Source organism: Mus pahari, chromosome 4 (genome assembly GCF_900095145.1).
Source record: "Mus pahari chromosome 4, PAHARI_EIJ_v1.1, whole genome shotgun sequence".
NCBI lineage: Eukaryota > Metazoa > Chordata > Mammalia > Rodentia > Muridae > Mus > Mus pahari.
In genome coordinates this window covers 85,663,295-85,683,323 of record NC_034593.1, presented here as the reverse complement: position 1 = coordinate 85,683,323, position 20,029 = coordinate 85,663,295, and the positions used below count along the sequence as shown (strand labels likewise).

Genomic DNA, 20,029 nt, shown 5'->3' with positions numbered 1-20,029 from the left:
TCTGTCTGAAGTGATCGGGGAAAGCGAGGGAAGAGTGACACACGGATCCAGCAACTGAATCCTGCAGAGCCCTGCCAAGCAGCACACACATGTGGGGCTCACCTGAAATTCTCTGCCGGCCGGGGGTTAGGAGGGAATGAGCTGCCCTGGGAGAACAGCTGTTGGGTGGCAGGGACAGTGCTGGAGGAGATGCCTTTACTCTGATCTGTAGACCAAAAGGAGTTGGGGGAGGGCCATCAAGGGGCTGCAGTACATAGTTTAATAAATTCCTACTTATTCATCAACTAGTGTAACTTAAGTCGAAGTGTGCTGACTGGGCAGTCTCATCAGTAATAATGAAACTCAGCCTGTAAAAGGAGCCTGCGGAAATAACCCATACCTGCAGTGATGTTGGGATAGATTTCTGGAAACCTTGGATCTCTGTCCTGTGCAAAGAGACCTTCTGACTTCTCAAGGGGCTTGCTATGCTCTGATCCTGCACTCGCCACAGGTTGGACAGAAACCTATGGAATAAAATAGTGAAAACAATCAATAATATTCAGTTTTATATAGAACAAACATTCTCACTGGCACTGATAAATAGTGTTTTTAAGATTTATTTTTGTTTTAAATTATTTATATGTGTCTATGTATATAAATATAGTGCCTACAAAGGAGCTAATGTTACAGGTGGTTGTGAGCCACCCACTGTGGTTACTAGGAATTGAATTTGGGCTTTCTCCAAGAGCAGTACTCTCTTAACCACTGAACCATTCTGGTAGCTTCCATATACTTTTTAAAGAAATGTTCATTGTCTCCTTACAGGAGAAAGGTTTATACTCACCTGGGAATGATTATAGCCGGCCAGCCCATCTCTTCCTGGCCCCATATCCAGTTCTGTTTGCTGCTGCTGCCTACATGTCAAACATCAGTGTGGAAAGCGATAGGGGAAAAGGAGAATTTTTTAACAAAGAATTTGGAAAAAAGGACTTTAAAAAGTAAACTACATGCAGCAGTAACAAAAATATGTGATTGCATATCATCACATCCAGCTAGGGATTGCTTGAAAGGTTAACTATTTCACCATTTCTTACCTGGATGGCAGCTGCCCTGTACCCATCTCTAGGGATAAATTGGCTGTGGGACCTAGCTGTGACCTCGGGATGGTGTTGGACAGTGTAGGCCGTGGTTCCTGGCTAGAGTTCCTAGGAAAATAGAGTAGACAAGAACACAAAAGGGGAAACAAGGGATGACTCAATACAATAAACTCCTATATATATTTTGGAGATATATATATCACAAAATTATTTTAATATGTATAACAAATATACTGACCTAAAGGTGAACAATTACTAACATCTTAATCCAGTCCCATAGGTAACCTATGTATTCAGTGATATTTTTGTAGGGTTTTTATCTCATCTTGCTCTGTTCAGGCATTTTTTTTTTTTTTTTTTTTGTCTTATTGGGTCTTTTGTTTATCTATTTTGGGCTCCCCTCCCCTCCCCTCCCCTCCCCTCTTCTCTCTCTCTCTCTCTCTCTCTCTCTCTCTCTCTCTCTCTCTCTCTCTCTCTCGTGTGTGTGTGTCTGTGTGTGTCTGTGTCTGTGTGTAGGTCATGGAGTTGAGCAGGTGGGAGGATCTGGAAGGAGCTAGAAGGGGAAAGTGTGATCAGAATATATTATATAAAAATTTACAAGAAAGGCCGTTCTGGTACATGCCTTTAATCCGAGAACTCAGGAGACAGAGGCAGGGGAATTCCTGAGTTTGAGGCCAGGCTAGTTTACAGAGTGTGTTCCAGGACAGTCAGGGCTACACAGAGAAACCCTGTCTTGAAGGGGGAAAAAAAGAAAAACGCTTAAAATGAAAAAACAAAAACAAAAACAAACAAAAAATAAAAAAAACAAAAGCCTATGTCAATATAATGGAGTATTAATTCACTGCACCAGCGACAAACTACCACACGGATGAACCAGGAAAACAGTGAGACACACAAGGAAACCCCACCCTGTGGTTTACATCGTATCTCTAAAGTAAGCGTTATAGAGATGTCCATTAGGCGTTTCAGACTTCAGAAGCAAAGGGAGAATGGTCAATTTGAATGGGCTCCCTGTTGGAGTAGGGATGCAAATGTTCTGAAAGTAGATGGTTCTAACAGTTGAATAACTGTAATGAACTAAGAGGTGTGTGTGTACTGGGTGAGATACATGGCCTGTACATGTACCTCAAGAAACAGTTTTAAGTATAGAGCTAGGGGATGGAGAAATGGCTCAGTGGTTAAAATCATTTCCTGTTCTTGCAAAGGATCCAGGTTTAGTTTCTATTGCCAACATGGCTTCTCATTAATGTCACCAACTCTAGCTCAGACAGGTGCACAGTGCAGACTCACAGAGGCAAAGCACTCACAAACACAAAAGAAAGTAATCCTTAAGAACATTAAAGGAAAAAAACCAAAGCTGAAACCTTGGCATGGTGGTGCACACATGAAATCCTGAAACTCCTGAGGCAGAAGAAAAATGGTTGTTGTGAGTTCTAATCCAGCTTGGTCTAGTGAGTTTCAGATCATCCAGGTCAATAAAGGAATAGAAATTAATGAAGGAATGAGATGAGACTGTGCTCTCCAGGAAGGCTTGATCCACGGTCAACTCTAACCCACTGCCTGTTTTACATGTAAAGGCGCGAGAGCACAGCCATGTTCTCTCTGTGCCTGTTTCCATACTATACCAGCAGAGTTGAGTAGCTGCAGTAAAGATCATATGGTCCACCCAAGGCTGAAATCTTTATTATCCTGTCCTTCATAAAAAGTTTGCCCAACTTTGTTTCAGATGAAAATCCTACTAGACTAGAGTAACATATTGGTAGATACAAAAAAATCCTGGAGCCAAGTAGCACACCCTTTCAACCACAGCACTCAAGGAGGTAGGTGGGTATCTCTGAGTTCAAGGCCAGCCTGGACTACAAAGTGAGACCTGCCTCAAAAACAAACAAACAAACAAACAAACATAAAACCCTCCCCCAAATCCTGAAGTAGGGAAACAATTCAATAGTATAGCACTTTGCCTGCTTTCTGTACAATCCCCTGGGTTTCAGCATCAGCAGTACAATAAATAAATTGAGAAAAAGTAAAATTATAACTAACTGAATAAAACTTAGCTCAAATGAGAACCTTTCTATCTTAAGAACTAATCTTTGAATTTTACTTGCAATCTTTTAGGAAAACAAGTTCGCTGAGCACACTGCAGTAGGCAGCAGGCTGGGCAGCAATGAAAGCACTGCCCACAGCACCAACTACTGCTGCTTATTAACACTCATTCCACCGTGAGCCAATGAGATGGCCTGGCAGGAAAAGTGCCAGCCAACATCTGACAACTTGCATTTCATGCCTGCAACTTACTTGGTAAAGGGGGAACCTCTCCAGCAAGCTGTACTCTGATGGTCGGTCATACATGCTGTTACATGCCCATGCAACATGCACAAATTAGTAAGTAGATACAACAGCAACTAAAACCCACCTTGTTTTCTACCTCAACTACATCAACTCCTATAGAAAGCAATCTCAAACTGATGTTATTTAGTAAGTTCAAGCTGAAGAGAAGACAGCATGATAAAGCTAAGACTTGCCCTGCTGTACCCCCACCCCACCCTAGGAGTGGCTACTACGGGTTGAATAACTCAACACAGGGAAAAGACTGAAGGGTACATACTTCACATTGGTGTTGGTGCAGATAATATACTCAATTTCATCTGAATAAGGGTTTTGGAAAGTAAAGGAGCTCGTTCTCATCCACAGCCATTCTCGGTTCTTAGATCGGAATCGGAACATGACAGACAGCACCTGGCCTTTTAATTTCACCACCTGAAAGGGTTTTCATCCATCAGTGGACTTAAAGAAAAAGAAAATTAAGTAATAATCTTGCCATGCCTACAACCTCAGGACTCGTGTTGTTGCCCCTGAAGCACCAGTCTTCTTCAACGTTCAAACGAGGAAGAGGGAATTAGGGGCATCTGTCTATCAGGCATCTTCCCAGAGCTGCGGGCTGTATGACTGTACAGTTAGAGGGAGCACAGAAGTGAGTGCTCCCATGTTTCCCTTGAAGTTTGCTGCAGACATACTCAACAAACTGGCTTTCTAAGTCAGTACCAGGAACTCCAGGAGGGTGACACTAAATACACTTTACACCTTACTTAGCAATCCCAGCTATTCAACTCAAAACTAAATAATTTTGGTTTCAACAAAGCCCCTAAGAGAATTCTGTGTTAATGTTTTAGTTCCTGTTCTTATGGAACAGAAGACAATCTTAGTTCTCCATCTCTAACAATAAAGAATATTAGCAGTGAACATTTATTTTACTATAATTATGTGTCAAACGATGGGCTCTATGTGCCTTATGGCTTTCCCACACTTGACTTTCCCACAAGCTCTACCTGAAGTATTACTATACCCATTGTATCAGTAAGAACAGTATCAAGACTTAATTAACTTATAAAATATAAAGAACAGTTATCGAAAATCAAGTCCATTTATAGTCTCTAAGTATTTTCAAGAACTTATGCCTGAAAACTACAGCTAGTTACCAGTGAGTTAACTTTTAATTATATATAAAAGAATTCTGAGACAATTTTTCTGCTATAATCTAAAATAAAGTAGTAAAGCAGACAATACTTTAAATGCTTTTTAGAGAATTTATTGGATAAAGCCAAAGCAGAAATACCTTGGACTTTGTCTAGTTTCAAAGTATTATCATTATATATCTCTTAGAAATTAAGATAAGTATAAAGAAAAGTATGGTATCCACCACAGTGCTCAACTGAACACTGATCACTAAGTATTTAGAATAAACTTGAAGAATTGATCAAAATATGTACTCAGACCCAAACCAGGAAAAAATGTTACCTGCTGAAAGCTGTCTCTTAGAAGTTGTTGGTCTTCAGGATGACAAAATTCTACAATATTCTTCCCTAAGAGCTCCTAGAAGGGAAAGAGAGAAGTAAATAAACACTGTTTATGGTTGCCCGCCTCCCCATCTGCTAGCAAGGTGAATGTTACTTCGTCTCTTTATCCTACTATAAGTGGGTGTGTGGAGAAGCAGGGCCAGTAGATGGTTCAGGGAGTCCATCTCTGGAACCCACACTGGGGGAGCTGACTCCTGTCAGTGTCCTCCAAACCACACTTGGACTCTATGGGTCACGTGTGTGCTTGCAGAATGTAACAGAACAATTAGAAACAAAGAGGCCTTTCTCACAAAATCATTTTACCAGCTCTTTTAATGATATCCTTTTAGAGAAAATTTTTGCTAGGCATGTTCTAATCTCAGCATCACAGGCTTGGACAGAAAGGTTTCCAGTTTGAGACTAGCCTAGAATGAAATGGGAGTTAGGAGGGACAGAGGGGTGGACAGAGCTAAGCCTGTAGGTAACATTAGAGGACCTGAGTGTGGTCTTAGAATATACATTTTGAAAAAACAGAAAAAGGTAGGGGTGGGGCAGAGCAGGAGAGATGGCTCATCCCTTAAAAGCACTTCCTGCATTTGCAAAGATCACACACCAGACAGTTAAAAATGAAGAACTAAGTTGAAAAATTTATAATCCCTGATCCAACACTTCCTGTAAAGCAGTTGTTATCAAGATTGTTATAACCACCTAGAATCCAGTTTCAGGAGATCCAATGCATTCTTCTGGTCTTTCTGGTACCAAGTAAACACATGGTACACATTTATACATTCAGGCACTCACATATATACATAAAATTAAAAATAGCCAAGCCTTTTAATCTCAGCACTTGGGAGGCAGAAGCAGGCAAATTTCTGAATTTGAGGTCAGCCTGGTCTATATAAAGAGCTCTAGTACACCCAAAGCACTGAGACACTGTTTCAAAAAAAAAAAAAAAAAAAAAACAAGTCAAGTGTAGTATATTCTCATAATCTTAGAGCAATGGATTATGGGAGCCCAGTGGCCAGCAAAACTATATTACTGGGCAAGTTCTAGCCCAATGGGAGATCTTAGCTCAAAACAAAAAGATGAGAAGCACCTGGTGAACCCTACCCTCCCAAGGTGTGCCGTGGCCTGCTCACCTAGGAGCATAAAGATTGTCTTCTAAACAGTGTTTCCAATTAGTACTTACACATCTAGGGCTTTGAGTTGATTTTTGTCTATGGTATGATGATTTTTAGGGGTGGTGACTGTGGTATATATAGAAGCCCCTTGAAATGTCTAAGTACCTTTGCTGAAAATCCAATTACCAATGTAAAAAAGATTCTTTAGCTTACTCATGAGAATAGATCAGTACATTAACACCACACAGTCTTAATAACAGCACCTTTACAGGGAGTGTTGGATCGGGGTGTAAGTAAATTCTCCAACTTTGTTCTTCATTTTCAAGGCAACTTCTTTTTTTGTTTTTAAAGACTTATTTATTTATTATATATAACTACACTGTAGCTGTCTTCAGACATACCAGGGCATCAGATCTCATTACAGATGGTTGTGAGCCACCATGTGGTTGCTGGGATTTGAACTCAGGACCTCTGGAAGAGCAGTCAGTGCTCTTAACCACTGAGCTATCTCTCCAACCCCCAAGAAGACATCTTGACTGACCACTTCACATACTCAGCCACGCTCATATAGATAACAGAGACCATGTAAGTCAGGGGTAGTTAACTGATATACTACTGTATGAGAATTTTAATAAGCAGTGCTATACTTAAATTTATTACAGGCTTATTCCACTAGTAATTATATAAATTACTAAAATATAGTAATTATATAAATTCTAGTTATACTAGATTAAAATAAGGAGTTTTAAATTATCTGTATTGACATTAGTAATAAAAACTATATATTTATACCTACTATTTCCATACAGTTTTACAAACTGTATTTCTCTATATGGAGTGAAAGTCTTGAGACTAGATTTTGCTACTAGCAAAATAGGAACATCTCTTTTTCTGAACTGGACTGCTATATTTTGGTCATCTCTGGAAGTAGATGGCTCTGTAACCTCAACACTGGTAACAGAAACAGAGGCTTAAGTATTAATAATGCAGAAGCTATACTCCTCACCTGTGGCTGGTAGCCAACAGTAGCCACACAACGATGGTCTACAAAAGTGAATATCCCTTCAATGTTGTGTCGGGAGATGAACTCTGTTGGCTGACAAATGTTACTCATGTCTGTACAGTTGGGAGAACTAGTTACCTAAGAAAGGAGAGATAAAGTGAGCCCAAATAATACCATTACTTACATAAATACTTTTAATATCTTCATGAGTATCTGTGTAGATATGAAACTACCAGATTTAGAAACTGCTTAGAAGTTTCACCCAGAAATGTAAAAATGTCAATCCCAATGACAGGCATAAACTCTAACTCTACTCCTATGTAAGTTCTCCTACCAAGTTGGAAAAGTAAGAAAATAGTGAATGTAACCCTAAATCACCTACTTTTTATTTGGTTAGCCCGTATTCATTATTCAGAGTGGTTCAAGTTTCTGAGAAACTGAACTGTGTTCATGAAAATAATCAAAATCAAGAGCTGGAGAGACGGCTCAGTGTTAAGAGCAGTGGCTGCTTTCCAGAGAACCCGAGTTCCATTCCCAGCACCCGTATGTCAAGTCACAACTTTCTGCAACTTCAGTTCCAGGGGATTCAATAACCTCTAGCCTCCTCGGGTACCAGGCATGCAAGTGGTGCACAGACACACATGAAAGCAAAACACCGATAAACATAAAATAAAAATTTTAAGATATTTTAAATCTATTATAAAGCATGTAATGACATAATAAAAAAGATTGTTCTTATTTTACATAGGAACAAACGAAATTAATTGGAAATAGAAGAATAAGTACTGTAAAGCTAAAAATAACAATGTCAAGGGGAGCCTGTCTTGGTATCTAACGCCTGCCTCTGCTCCCAGCATGCAGGAGGCTTTAGTAGGAGGATTCCTTAAACCAGGGAGCTAGAGGCCTAGGTAACAGGGAAGAGTCGTTACCAATATCAAGATCAAAAAGATACCACCCTCTCTCATGCTCTTGATTTTAGTTAAATCTGAGAGGAGCACTGTTTATTATAAATATCATTATTATTTTAGATCTTGAGTTTTATGGAATTTTCCTATGTATTCACAGAGCAAAAGATAATCAACACAAATTAATCTGAAAAGTTTTTTTTTTCCTAAACTGAAAGGACATAGATGTGAAGACTCATACTTGCCTGCAGCCTGCCAATGGCCACCAGGCAGAATTTGCTCCCCTGGCCAGCCTCTGGGTCATCATCCGGGAGGGAGACACCTTCATGAAGAAAAAGGAGAATGACTCAGATCACAAATTCAAATCCCTTTACAGGCAAGTCACTGAAGACTCACTATTTCCCTATAAAGATGCTAAGATTTAAAAAGATAACGTGTGTGTGTGTGTGTGTGTGTGTGTGTGTGTGTGTGTGTGTGTATAAGTAACCTGGACTCTTCATCTTTTCCAATGCTGGATTTCAGGCACATATGAGCACACCTGGCTTTAACCATTTTATTTTTAAGAAATTAAAAAATGCAAGTCCCAATCAAAGGAGTCTAAAAATATAAACTTTACTCATGCTATGTGACTGTGTCATACACAGAGAAGAAAACATGCCTGCCTAACCAGTGACTTGTAAAGAAAAATTAAATTGTCCCCAACACCAAAAGGTATTCATTTCCACAGAAAAAAGGAATAATGTCTTTATCTCTCATTTTTATCTAGGACAGCTATACAGAAGTATCAAAGATCATACATACTGTAAATGTATGATTTATATAGGAAGTTAACTCAACAGTTCATGTGTCACTATACATAATATTTCAAATTAACTTTTTTCAATTATATTAATTCCCATTTACTGGCTATAGGGCATGTGCAGGCACTGGGGTGTATGCTTTCCTTACACTAAATCTAACTCACAACAATGATATACAGGATGTATGATCTGGATTGCAGAGAAGAACAACAACCATGTAAAGGTCAAGAAACTTACCATAGGTTAAACTAGTCACATAATGCCAAAGAGCAAATATTAAGTTTTTTCCAAATCAATGTTAATTTCCTCTTAAAATATATCAGCTGAGAAAAGGAAGCTGAGAAAAGGCTCGGTGGTTAAGAGCATGGCTGCTCTTCCAGACTAGGCTCAAATCCCAGGTCCCACATGGCAGCTCACAACTGTCTGTAATTCCAGTCCCAGGGGATTCAACATCCTCTTCTGGCCTCTGTGGGCACCAGACAAACAAGCGGTGCACAGACATACATATATGCAGACGAAACACTACCACACATTAAACAAATCTCTGCATTTATGTCTTCTGTAAATCCCCATTTCCCAGCAATCCTTTTATAGTAGGGAAATAATAAGGTGAGATCTGGCAAGTTGACAGTCGGTTTAAAAAGCTGGCCTTGCTAGGCATGGAGAACCAGCCTGTAATCCAGAGTTTGTGAGACTGAGGTAAGGAGTTCATGGTCATAATCTAAAACCCAAGTCTGACCCCCACAGTCTACCTCTTTTGCTACATCCCTTATTTAATCTCAAATTAAAATAAAGCTACTCTACTCACGACTAGCATTTCAAGAGAAAACCTCCCTTTTAAAGTTACTGCGATAAAGCCATTGCATTCATTGCTCAAATTTTCTCTTCCATTTCAGTTTGCCCAAATTAATTGTATAAAATACTAATGTTTCAAGCTGGGCATAGTGGCACACACCTTTGATCCTAGCCCTTAGCACACAAAGGCAGGTGGATCTCTGTGAATCTGAGGCCAGCTCCAGGGCAGCCAGGAATACACTAAGATCCTGTCTCTAAAATAAAATAAAATAAAATAAAATTCCAGTGGATTTTTTGTTTATTTTGCTATAGCTATTTAAAGACACAGTATTCATTGTATACTACTATTATACATGAGAGTAATTTAAACCACACACAGTTACTGGCTTGTTTTGTTCTGTTTTTTGGTGCTGATATAAACCAGGCAAGTACTCTATTACTGAGCTATATTCTTAACACTGATAAGTGAATTCTACACTAGCCACAGCAGCTCACGCTTGTCAATTCCAGGAGGAGGTTGAGGTGAGAAAACTGCTGAAAATAAGAGATCCAGGCCAGGGATGAATAAGTATCTACTTTACATATGATATTACATACTATAAATATAGGGATAAGTATCAGTAATACATTTGTTTTTGTGTGTATATTTGCCTATGTGAATTTATGGACACCATATGAGTACAGGAACCTGCAGAGGCCAGAAGAGGGTGACAGAGCCTAAGAAACTAGAGTTACAGGCAGTTTTAAGCCAACATGTGGGTTCTGAGAACTGAACCCAGGTTTTCTACAAGAGCAGTAAGTGTTCTTAACTGCTGAGCCTGCTTTCCAGCCCCTAATAAAACATTTAAAAAAAAAAAAAAAAAAAAAAGGTTGAGCAGTGGTGGTGCAGGCTTTAATTAATCCAGCCCTGGGGAGACAGAGGCAGATGGAAATGAGGCTAGCTTGGTCTACAAAGCCAGTTCCAAAGCAGTCAGGGCTACAGAGAAACCTGCTTTGAAAACAAACAAACCTACAGCATTTTGTGATAAAGCTAATATTGAGTCATTTTGTTTCATTAATCCATATGCTCAAATAGACATTAGTAACAGATGAAAGAGAATCTATTTTATCTGTCTATCTCCTGAGTTATTCTTAAGCACATTTCATAAAGGGGTACATAATATTGTTAACTGTTAAAAAATATTGCCAATTGTTTATGTAACCAAGTGTTCCGGAGAGAAATTACTGCATACTTTCCCTACCTGCTGGTGGCCAGGCCTTGATGTAGCCTGTGCAGTGGACTACCACAAAGTGAGGTTCTCCTTCCTTCACAGAGCCAAGTCCATTCCTAGAAGAGGTATAGGAATCAGGAGCGAAATTCTACAAAGAAACCTGTGTTTTAAAGTCATTCATTTATTTATTTATCCATTTATTACTGGTATGTGTGTGGATGCACGCACCAGCCCTTGTTGAAATAAAACACACAAGAAAAATAGGTAATATAGTAAGCAACTTCCTTGAAGAAGAGAAGCTTTTAAAGTTCAGAAACAATACAGGCAGGGTGGTGCACGCCTTTGATCCTAGCACTCAGGATCTCTGAGTTCAAAGCCATCCTGGTCTACACACCAAGTTGCAGGACAGCCAAGGCTACACAGAGAAACCCTGTCACAAAAAAAAAACCAAATCAGTCAATCGATGGATGGATGGATGGATGGATGGATGGATTGATGGATCTATTAAGTAAGTTCAGAAACATATTGTGAGACGAAAAGTGACTGTGAGGTAAAAGAAGGTGAGAGCCAGTAGAGAAAGTAAAAACCCCATCTCTTGATCTCCACTGCTTAAGATCTTACCTGCATCTGTTCCTCAAAAAGCTCAGTCTATTCATGGAAACAGGGTCCACAGAGCTAGTGCCACACCTGTTTAACAAACAGAAGATACAAGTTGCTGGGCTATGAGAAACAATAACAACAGAATAAGATCCAACTACACACTGAAAACTCGTAAGTAACAAGAAAATTCAGGCTGAGATGGAGAAACCTTCTATTATTTTGTTTGTTTATTGTTTTGTTTAATTTGAGGCAGCACCTTCAGGCCTAGGCTGGTCTGGAACTATCTATGTGGCCAGGGAGGTCCTTGAACTGCTGACCCTTTGATCAACAGCACCTGAGTGATGGCATTACAGGTAGGAACCAACATACCAGTCTTATATGGTGTTGGGTATTGAACCCATGGCTCCATGCATTTTAGACAAGCACTCTACCAACCAAGCCATATTCCCGACCCTGACTGACTGTGTATCTGTCTGTCTCTCTCTGCCTCTGTCTCTCTCTCTATCTCTGGTGTATATGTGTATGAGAGTGTGAGTGTATTTGTTTGCGTGCGTGTGTATGTGTGTATTACAATAGACAACTTTAGAGGAGTTGGCTCTCTCCCCTATGTAGGCCCCAGTAATCAACTGTGGATTAGCAGGCTTTCTGTCATGTTTCCTTACACTAAGCTATCTACATCTGGTTTCCAACTCAGACCAATTTTTGAAACAGTATCTCATACAACACAGAATGAACTCAAACTGTCTGCTTGCCTTGAAGTCCCAAGTAATGAGATATAGGAAAGTACCAACAGGCCAACGGAGTTAGTAGATTACTTAGCAATTGAGTGTTAAGATATTTCTCTGCTTGCCAGGTGAGCCTCTGGTCCCTGAGCAGTAAGTCCTCTTTTATTTTCTATTTTTCCTAATTTTGGACTGGAGCTCACTAAGTTGCCCATGCTGGCCCTGATCTTGAGATCCTCTTTCTTTAGCCTCAAGAGGAGATAAGATTAAAAAGGTTTGGACCGGATGGTAAGGAGTTCAGGACATCCCGGGCTACAGGATTCCCTGTCTTTAAAAATGAAAACAAGGGCTGGTGAGATGGCTCAGTGGGTAAAAGCACCCAACTGCTCTTCCAAAGGTCNNNAGTTCAAATCCCAGCAACCACACGGTGGCTCATAACCATCCGTAACAAGATCTGACTCCCTCTTCTGGAGTGTCTGAAGACAGCCACAGTGTACTTAATAAATAAATAAATCTTAAAAAATAAAAAATAAAAAAAAAATAAAAAGGTTTGGACCACCAGTTTGAACTCCTTTAAAACTTTCAACTGACCTAAAATTTCAACTAAAACAATTCCATACACTCTTCAAATACAATCTTTTGACATCAGAAGTTGGTGACTGTTTTCTGTGAAGGACTAGACAGTAAGTAGTTTTAGTCTGATGGCCACACAGTCTTTTAACTAGACAATTCTGAGCAATCAAGCATAAAACAGCCAAAGATGGTAAGTACTCAGACAGAAGAGCTGTGGAGGTATGGAGCTTTAGTCACAAATAAAGTACTACTGGTCTCTGACTTTTGCTCTAAGCGTAACCATCTCTACTTGATACATTTTATTATTATTTATCTTATTCCAGTCTTACCATGTCAAGTTCTCAAAATGGCTGGCCTCAAACTCACATATGCCTGCCTCTGCCTCCTGAGTACTGATTTAAGACAAGCAATGTCACACTCGGTTTATCTATTGTTGTCTTTATTTTATATGCATTGGTGTTTTGCCTGCATGTATGTCAGTGTGAAAGTGTCAGATCTTCTAGTTACAGAAAGTTTTGAGCTGCCATTAGGTGATGGGATTTGAACCCAGGACTTCTAGAAGAGCAGTTAGGGCCCTTAACTCATAAGCCATCTTTTTAGCACATCTGTTTTGTTTTTTAAGATTTATTTTATTTAGCTGTATGCATGGAAAAGGAGGGAAGTATGTGCATGTTGATCTATCTGTGGAGGATGGAGGCTTTGAATCTCCTTGCAGCTAGAAGCACAGATGGTTACAAGCTATCTGATAAACATGCTGGGAAACTAGCCCCAGTCCTCTGCAAGAGCAATATAATCTCTTATCCTTGAGCCATCTCTCCAGCCCCAGAAGTTAAGTAGTTTTTTGATCCATGTATATGTATGTGTATGTTCATGCTGTGCATGCACATGTATGTGGAAGCCAGAGACAAACCTCACATGTAGTTCCTCAAGAGCTTTCCATCTTAATTTTTTTTAAATGTATATTAGTGTTCTACCTGTCTGTAAGTGCATTATGTGCATGCCTGGATACACAGAAACAAGAAGAAGGTATCAGATGCTCAGGAACCAGAGTCATAGATGGCTGTGAGCAACCATGTGGATGCTGGGAATTGAGTCAGTCCTCTGGAAGAGCAGCTATTATCCTTAACTGCTGAGCCATCTCTCCAGCCCCTCCAATCTTGAATTTTGAGACAGGGTCTCTCAATAGGATCTGGGGCTCATCAGTGTGGCCAGGCCTGTCCGGAAATGGGATTATCTAGCTTTTTCCATAGGTGCTGGGGACATAACTCAGGTTCTTCATGTTTGTGCAACACACACTTAGTACTGGGCTATCTCTCCAATGTCTGCATTCACAGAAAAAGAAAAAAGATTAATTTTTACTTTATGTGTATGAATGTTTTGCCTGCATACAAATATATGCACCATGTATGTGGACTGCTGGCCCAGGAGGATATCAGACCCCTTAGAACTGGAGTCACAAGTGGCTGTGAGCCACCATGTGGGAACTACGAAAGAAACCTAGGTCAAACAAAACAAGTGCTCTTGATTAGTAAGACAACTCTCCCACATCTTAAATCCAGTTAAAACATTTATAATGCATATGGGTGTTTTGCCTGCATGACTGTGCACCACATGCATGCCTGATGCCCACAGAATCTAGAAGAGAGAATCAGATTCCCTGGAACTTGAGTTACAGATTGTTGTGAGCTGCCATGTGGTGTTGGAATTCAAACCAAGGTCGTCTAAAAGAACAAAAGGTGCTCTTAACTGCTAAGCCATCTCTCTAGCCCCTGAACAAAATAATGACCGTTGAATCTTACCCTATGAACAGTAGTGAAGCTAAGACAGAAGTAAGAAGACAATACAAAGGACCTATTAACTATGCCTTAACTGTAATTCACTGTTATTCTCTTACTAAATACTATATTTTAAGTATGATAAAACAACTGGTTCTTGAAAATTAAACGTAATCCAACTGTGGCCAGAACGTAGCTCTAGATAGATACTAATGCCTCTGACAGAAATGAAAGCTTTAGCTGCTCTTATTCCTACCCAACACAATCCCAAGCACCACACCTCATTCGGCAGATGAACGATCTTCGTGAGCCCATACACATCCTCATGGAAGACTGCTGACCTTCCTTTTTCACTGTTCCAGTCTTCAGATCCAGGATCCGCCCTGGACAAGGAGGTGGAGAACAATCTCAAGTTAGTTCTTGTGGATGGGAAAGGGAGGAGAGACCCGCGGCAAAGCTCAGTGTCTAGCCATGCCTTCCAGATTCTGTGTTTATGACAAAGATGCTTTTTCCTTAAAGCCTAAACTACTTCCGTCCTCATCTAGGAATCTCACTATTAGTTCTAAAACAGCACAAGAACTATCTGAGTAAAGCAGGAGTGGAAACTCCTAGGGACTGTTGTGCATGTGAGTCCACTCCTGTACGTGGGGGTCAGAAGACAACTATGTGGAGTTGTCTCTCCTCCACTGTTATGCAGTCTGCAGACGGAGTGTAGACTGCTGGGCTTACGTGACTGCTCCTTCACCACTGAGTCATTAGGCCAGTCACTAACTACTGTCACGCTTGGGTAGGAACAGTGTCTGCTTTAAAAACAAGTAATTTTACATGCTAAGAAACATGTATATATCCAAAAACAAAGTTTCCTTTATTTATTAAAAAAAAAATGTAAGTAACATTTGGGGAAAGGGAAAATTAGAGAAATGAAATATACAAAATCACAAAAGAGGGGGAAAACAAAAAAACAACACTAATATGAAAATTCCTACTGCAAAGACATTAGAGTTTCTTCTTTTTAAAATTTTTAGACTTTATTTATTTATTTATTTATTTATTTTATGTTTATGAGTACACTGTAGTATTTTCAGACACACCAGAAGAAGGCATCAGATCTCATTACAGATGGTTGTGAACCACCACGTGGTTGCTGAGAATTGAACTCAAGACCTCTGAAAAATCAGTCAGTACTCTTAACCACTGAGCCATCTCTCCAGCCTCAATTTCTCCTATTTGAACTCCTAGTTATTTGTTTCCATTTTGTTACTTCGTATACAGTTGCTAAGAACAGATGGCACTTGGATGGCTAAAGGACTGAGTCTCACCTAATGGATGGAGGGGAAATGACCTAATAGAGATACAATGACAACAAACAAGTCCCTTATACACTGACCAACAGCCTCTCCTCCATAAAATTAAATCTATTATCATAGAACCTAGCATAAATTAAATCTATTATCATAGAACCTAGCATAAAGTCACACGTAAGTGGGTAAAAAACAAATGCCAGGTGATAAATGAAATACAAGCACAGATAATTCTCTTATTATGTGGAGACAGAAGAAGTAAACTGTTATACATTTTAATTTCCCTATTTTGTTTAAAGTATTATTAAGATAGAAATGAACTTTTATAAGAACACAACCACTGATGAAATATTCTCTAAGAATAAGCTACAGAGTAGATACTCTGTATGTGAATTAAAAACAACTATAGTCATTAAGGGAAAAACCTTAGAAGCTTTACCAGATTCAACAAACCAATGTTAGGGCTTAAATACCTTAAATACTTGAGTGAAATAAAGACTTTTCCCCACATATTTGCTGTCCACCCAGCTCTCACCTGTTAGGGCATTTTCTGAAGTAGAGAGCTGCTCTCGAAGTTTATCTACATCATCTGGGTGCACCTGATCATACAGTGTGCTCCCGAACCATTCAGATTGTGGCTGGTTCAAAACGGGAGTCACTGAGTCAGAGACATACACCACCCGGCCAGTCTCACAGGAGACAATAAACAGAAAGCCATCTGCTGCCTCCAAGATCAAATGTTTCAGTTCCTGGTCAAGAAAATAAACCAAAGTTAATAGTGAACTCTGAAAAAACATACACAACTAGAAGGTCCTTGGGTATATATGACATATGCACTGCCCCACTAGGAATCACAGGCTTGTACCGTGGTATAAGCCATGAGTTCCTATCCTAGACATCCACTGGCAAACTTTTACATAAGTACCCCTGCAGCCTCTCTATGTTGCTATTTGCCTCTCTTAGCACTCAGGAGAAAAAAAAGACTTACATTAAATGAGAAGACATCTGGAGGGGGAAGGGGTTAGGGTTTGGAGCCTCTCATTTTCCCCCTTTCCACTCCAACTTATAAACACAAACATAGCCTCCCTCAACTTGTTCAGAATCTGTTATTAAAGGATCTAGGCTCGAGAGGCAGAGGCAGGCGGATTTCTGAGTTCGAGGCCAGCCTGGTCTACAAAGTGAGATCCAGGACAGCCAGGGCTATATGGAGAAACCCTGTCTCAAAAAACCAAAAAAAAGGATCTAGGTTTTAATGTTTAGGAAGTAACCATAAAAACATGAAGTGGGTTTGGCTTAATGCTGCTTGTGTTATAATGCTAATTTTGGTCGCCCAAACTGGTTTTTGATTGATCAATAAAGAGCCAGGATGGACAGGATGAAAGAGGCGGGACTTCTAGTTTCCCTGGGGAAAAAGAAAGGGGAAAAAGAAAGGGGAAAAAGAAAGGGCCGCCCCCAAATGAGTCAGGGAAGCAAAGATAAAATATAGATTTTAAAAGATATTAACCGTGCGGGGCATGGTGGCGCACGCCTGTAATCCTGGCACTCGGGAGGCAGAGGCAGGCGGATTTCTGAGTTTGAGGCCAGCCTGGTCTACAGAGTGAGTTCCAGGATAGCCAGGGCTATACAGAGAAACCCTGTCTCGAAAAACCAAAAAAAAAAAAAAAAAAGATATTAACCCAGGAATACCCGAAGGGAGTGTTTGCTGGATTCAGAAGTTTTAGAAGTACCCAGCCATTGAATTAGTCAAGGCATATCAAAATTAGGCTGGCGTACATGCATCTTTCATTCACAAATCCAGAGAGCTCTTGGGCGGATGCTCACATGTGAGCCACCAGGAGCCAAAGCCAGGGCTATACAGAGAAACCCTGTCTCGAAAAACCAAAAAAAAAAAAAAAAAAAAAAAATTCAATCCCTCTATACAACCTGATAATACTGCCCACGGAACCCTGTAAATTTCATTTTTGCTTAGCATCTTCTGAAACTCCATTCATTTTTGCTTTATTTTCTGCCCAGATTCTCTTCCCTTTGTTCATATGTTACATGTAGATACTTCCTAGGTCCTATTCATCCTCTCTTCTTAGAAACCATACACATGCTTCCACATCATGAAATAAAATCAAGTCCACCCTGTACCTTCCCTCCACACCACCACACTCCTCCCCAACTCCCAATTATCACTGAATTGCAATGTAACTCACAGATGCCTTGACTCCTAGGACTACAGTAGTGGGTCACCATGGCCAGCACCTAATTCCGCTTCTACACCTATACTCTATCAGCCTTGTTACTGTTCCTGTTACAACTCTAGTTTTGTATTATTAGTTATCAATTTATATTATCTGATTCCACCTATGACTTTTTTTCTTTTTAAATTCTTTGTATTTCTCATAGCACAAGTACCTGGTTTGCCACAAAAGGAGCATGACTGGAGTTTAATAATTACCTGATGTATTCTGAGGACATGGATTCACTATTTCTATGTACACAGCTATTAAATGTACTCCATGGCTAGCCAACAGACTGCCCTATTTGGAAAATTTATCCTTTCTCTCAAGTAGTTTTCCTGTAATTCTCAGACAGCGATGGTGACATTACATTAAGTGTCATTTCCTGTATTTTCTAAAACTTCCCACATTACTCATACATTTTATATGTCTACACCTTAGACACAGTCTCATATATTACCATTTTATATGTGTAAGTAACTGTTTTAGACAGTCTCATATGTAACAGGCTGGCCTTGAAGAGAATGACTCCAACCCTCAACGTCCTACTTGTGCCTCAGTGCTGAAAGACAGGTTATGAGCAACCACATCCATTACCATACACAACTGCATATGGTGTTGGGACCAAATTCAGAGCTTTTCATAGTCTAGGTACGAACGAGCATATGTCTTTTTATTTTTGAAACAGTCTTGCTATGTAGCTCTGGCTGGCCTGGAACTCTGTAGACCAGGCTGGCCTTGGCTTCCTAAGTACTAGGATTAAAGGAATTCACCACTATGCCCTACCCAATCATGGATTTTTAAGTGAAATGTAACTTGTCTTTCCTAGTCATTCTCAGTCAAATCTCGAAAGACTAAATAAAGTTAGACACGCCACCATTGTATATCTATCACACACAAACTATTGACAAAGATGCCATCTCTTTTCCGATGCCTCTTTCCATCATTTTCCACTTAGGTATTGGACTACTCACCCGTCTACTCTGTTCACATTTAGTTCTCTCTCCTGGCAATACTAAGACTGAACCTCAGGTCTCCAGCATAGGTGAGTGCTCTATCGATGAACTACAGACATAACTCTTAGATGGAGTTCCTGAATGAGGGCAAGTATTTCTGCCCTGTCTTCCTCATGATATATCAAGTGTAACAAAACATATCACAGAACAACAGGGACTACTTACTATACCTCTCTCATCGTTAGGACTGAAAGCTCTTCAAGAGTAAGGGTAAGGCAGACTTCTCCCATGCTCTAGAAACTAACCCAAGGAACGCTGGTTCATGAGTGTAGCAACCTCTCTGGGGTCACACCCTTCTTTCACTTCACAGGCCATGTGTATGAGCCAAGTTCTAAAATACCTGACATCTTGCTAAGTAAGTTCTCACAACTAAATTTATCTATTTCTCACTCCCCCAATACTTGATCACTTATAGCCAAGGACTATTCATTTTTCCATGTCTGATGTCTCCTGAAGAACCATTCTCCTGAAGCTGGACATGGTGGCACATGGTGGCAATATACTGAGTTGGATGTCAGCCTGGGCTACATGAGACCCTCCCCCAAACAAACAAGCAACCAAACAAACAAAACCATTAAATTAGTTCAAAACTTTCAACAGATATACCCAGAGTCAGTTTTAAGATCCAGAGACCTGATCAGTGAGGAAAGATGGCTTGTAGGAGCCATCAGTAGATGTGTTGCCAGTTCCCCTCAAGGACTTCATGTGAGAAACGGCCATGCGTAAGATGGTTAGCTTGTCTGGTTTTCGAGCCAGGGCACTACAGGTAGGTACCATGTCTGACAGTTCTGTGATGTAAGCTGTCATCTTGTTCCGTCGCCGCCGTTCTATTTCACTATGATTTTCCCTGCATAAAAAAAGAGAAAGAGGCTCCATTCTAGGTGGTCATATCTGGTCCTTTGGTATCAGGAGAGTGATATGGATACCTGGTCAGCTGCTGAAGGATGTAGTAACTTAGGTCTGAAGATGTTCAAATCTCAGAAGCCAAGCAGGCCAACCTCATGCAGAGTAAGAATGAAACAAACTAACAAAGTCTAGACAAAGAACAAGTACATAATGCCTCTCCAGTCAAC

The 20,029-nt window shown here is 40.1% G+C and overlaps 1 protein-coding gene across 6 annotated transcripts in view; it reads right to left on the bottom strand.

Moving 5' to 3' along the window:
• Arnt (aryl hydrocarbon receptor nuclear translocator) overlaps positions 1-20,029 on the bottom strand; it is a 68,263-nt gene that overhangs the window by 7,890 nt on the left and 40,344 nt on the right. For all 6 annotated transcript variants that reach the window (XM_029537474.1, XM_029537475.1, XM_029537478.1 and 3 more), the window contains 13 exons: positions 19,590-19,803; positions 16,251-16,464; positions 14,695-14,797; positions 11,366-11,431; positions 10,775-10,860; positions 8,184-8,260; positions 7,037-7,171; positions 4,872-4,946; positions 3,682-3,833; positions 1,074-1,184; positions 824-893; positions 380-503; positions 103-205 (listed from right to left, as the gene is read on the bottom strand). In XM_029537474.1, coding sequence (XP_029393334.1) covers positions 103-205; positions 380-503; positions 824-893; positions 1,074-1,184; positions 3,682-3,833; positions 4,872-4,946; positions 7,037-7,171; positions 8,184-8,260; positions 10,775-10,860; positions 11,366-11,431; positions 14,695-14,797; positions 16,251-16,464; positions 19,590-19,803 — 1,530 coding nt within the window. The remainder of the gene's footprint in view (positions 1-102; positions 206-379; positions 504-823; positions 894-1,073; positions 1,185-3,681; positions 3,834-4,871; positions 4,947-7,036; positions 7,172-8,183; positions 8,261-10,774; positions 10,861-11,365; positions 11,432-14,694; positions 14,798-16,250; positions 16,465-19,589; positions 19,804-20,029) is intronic.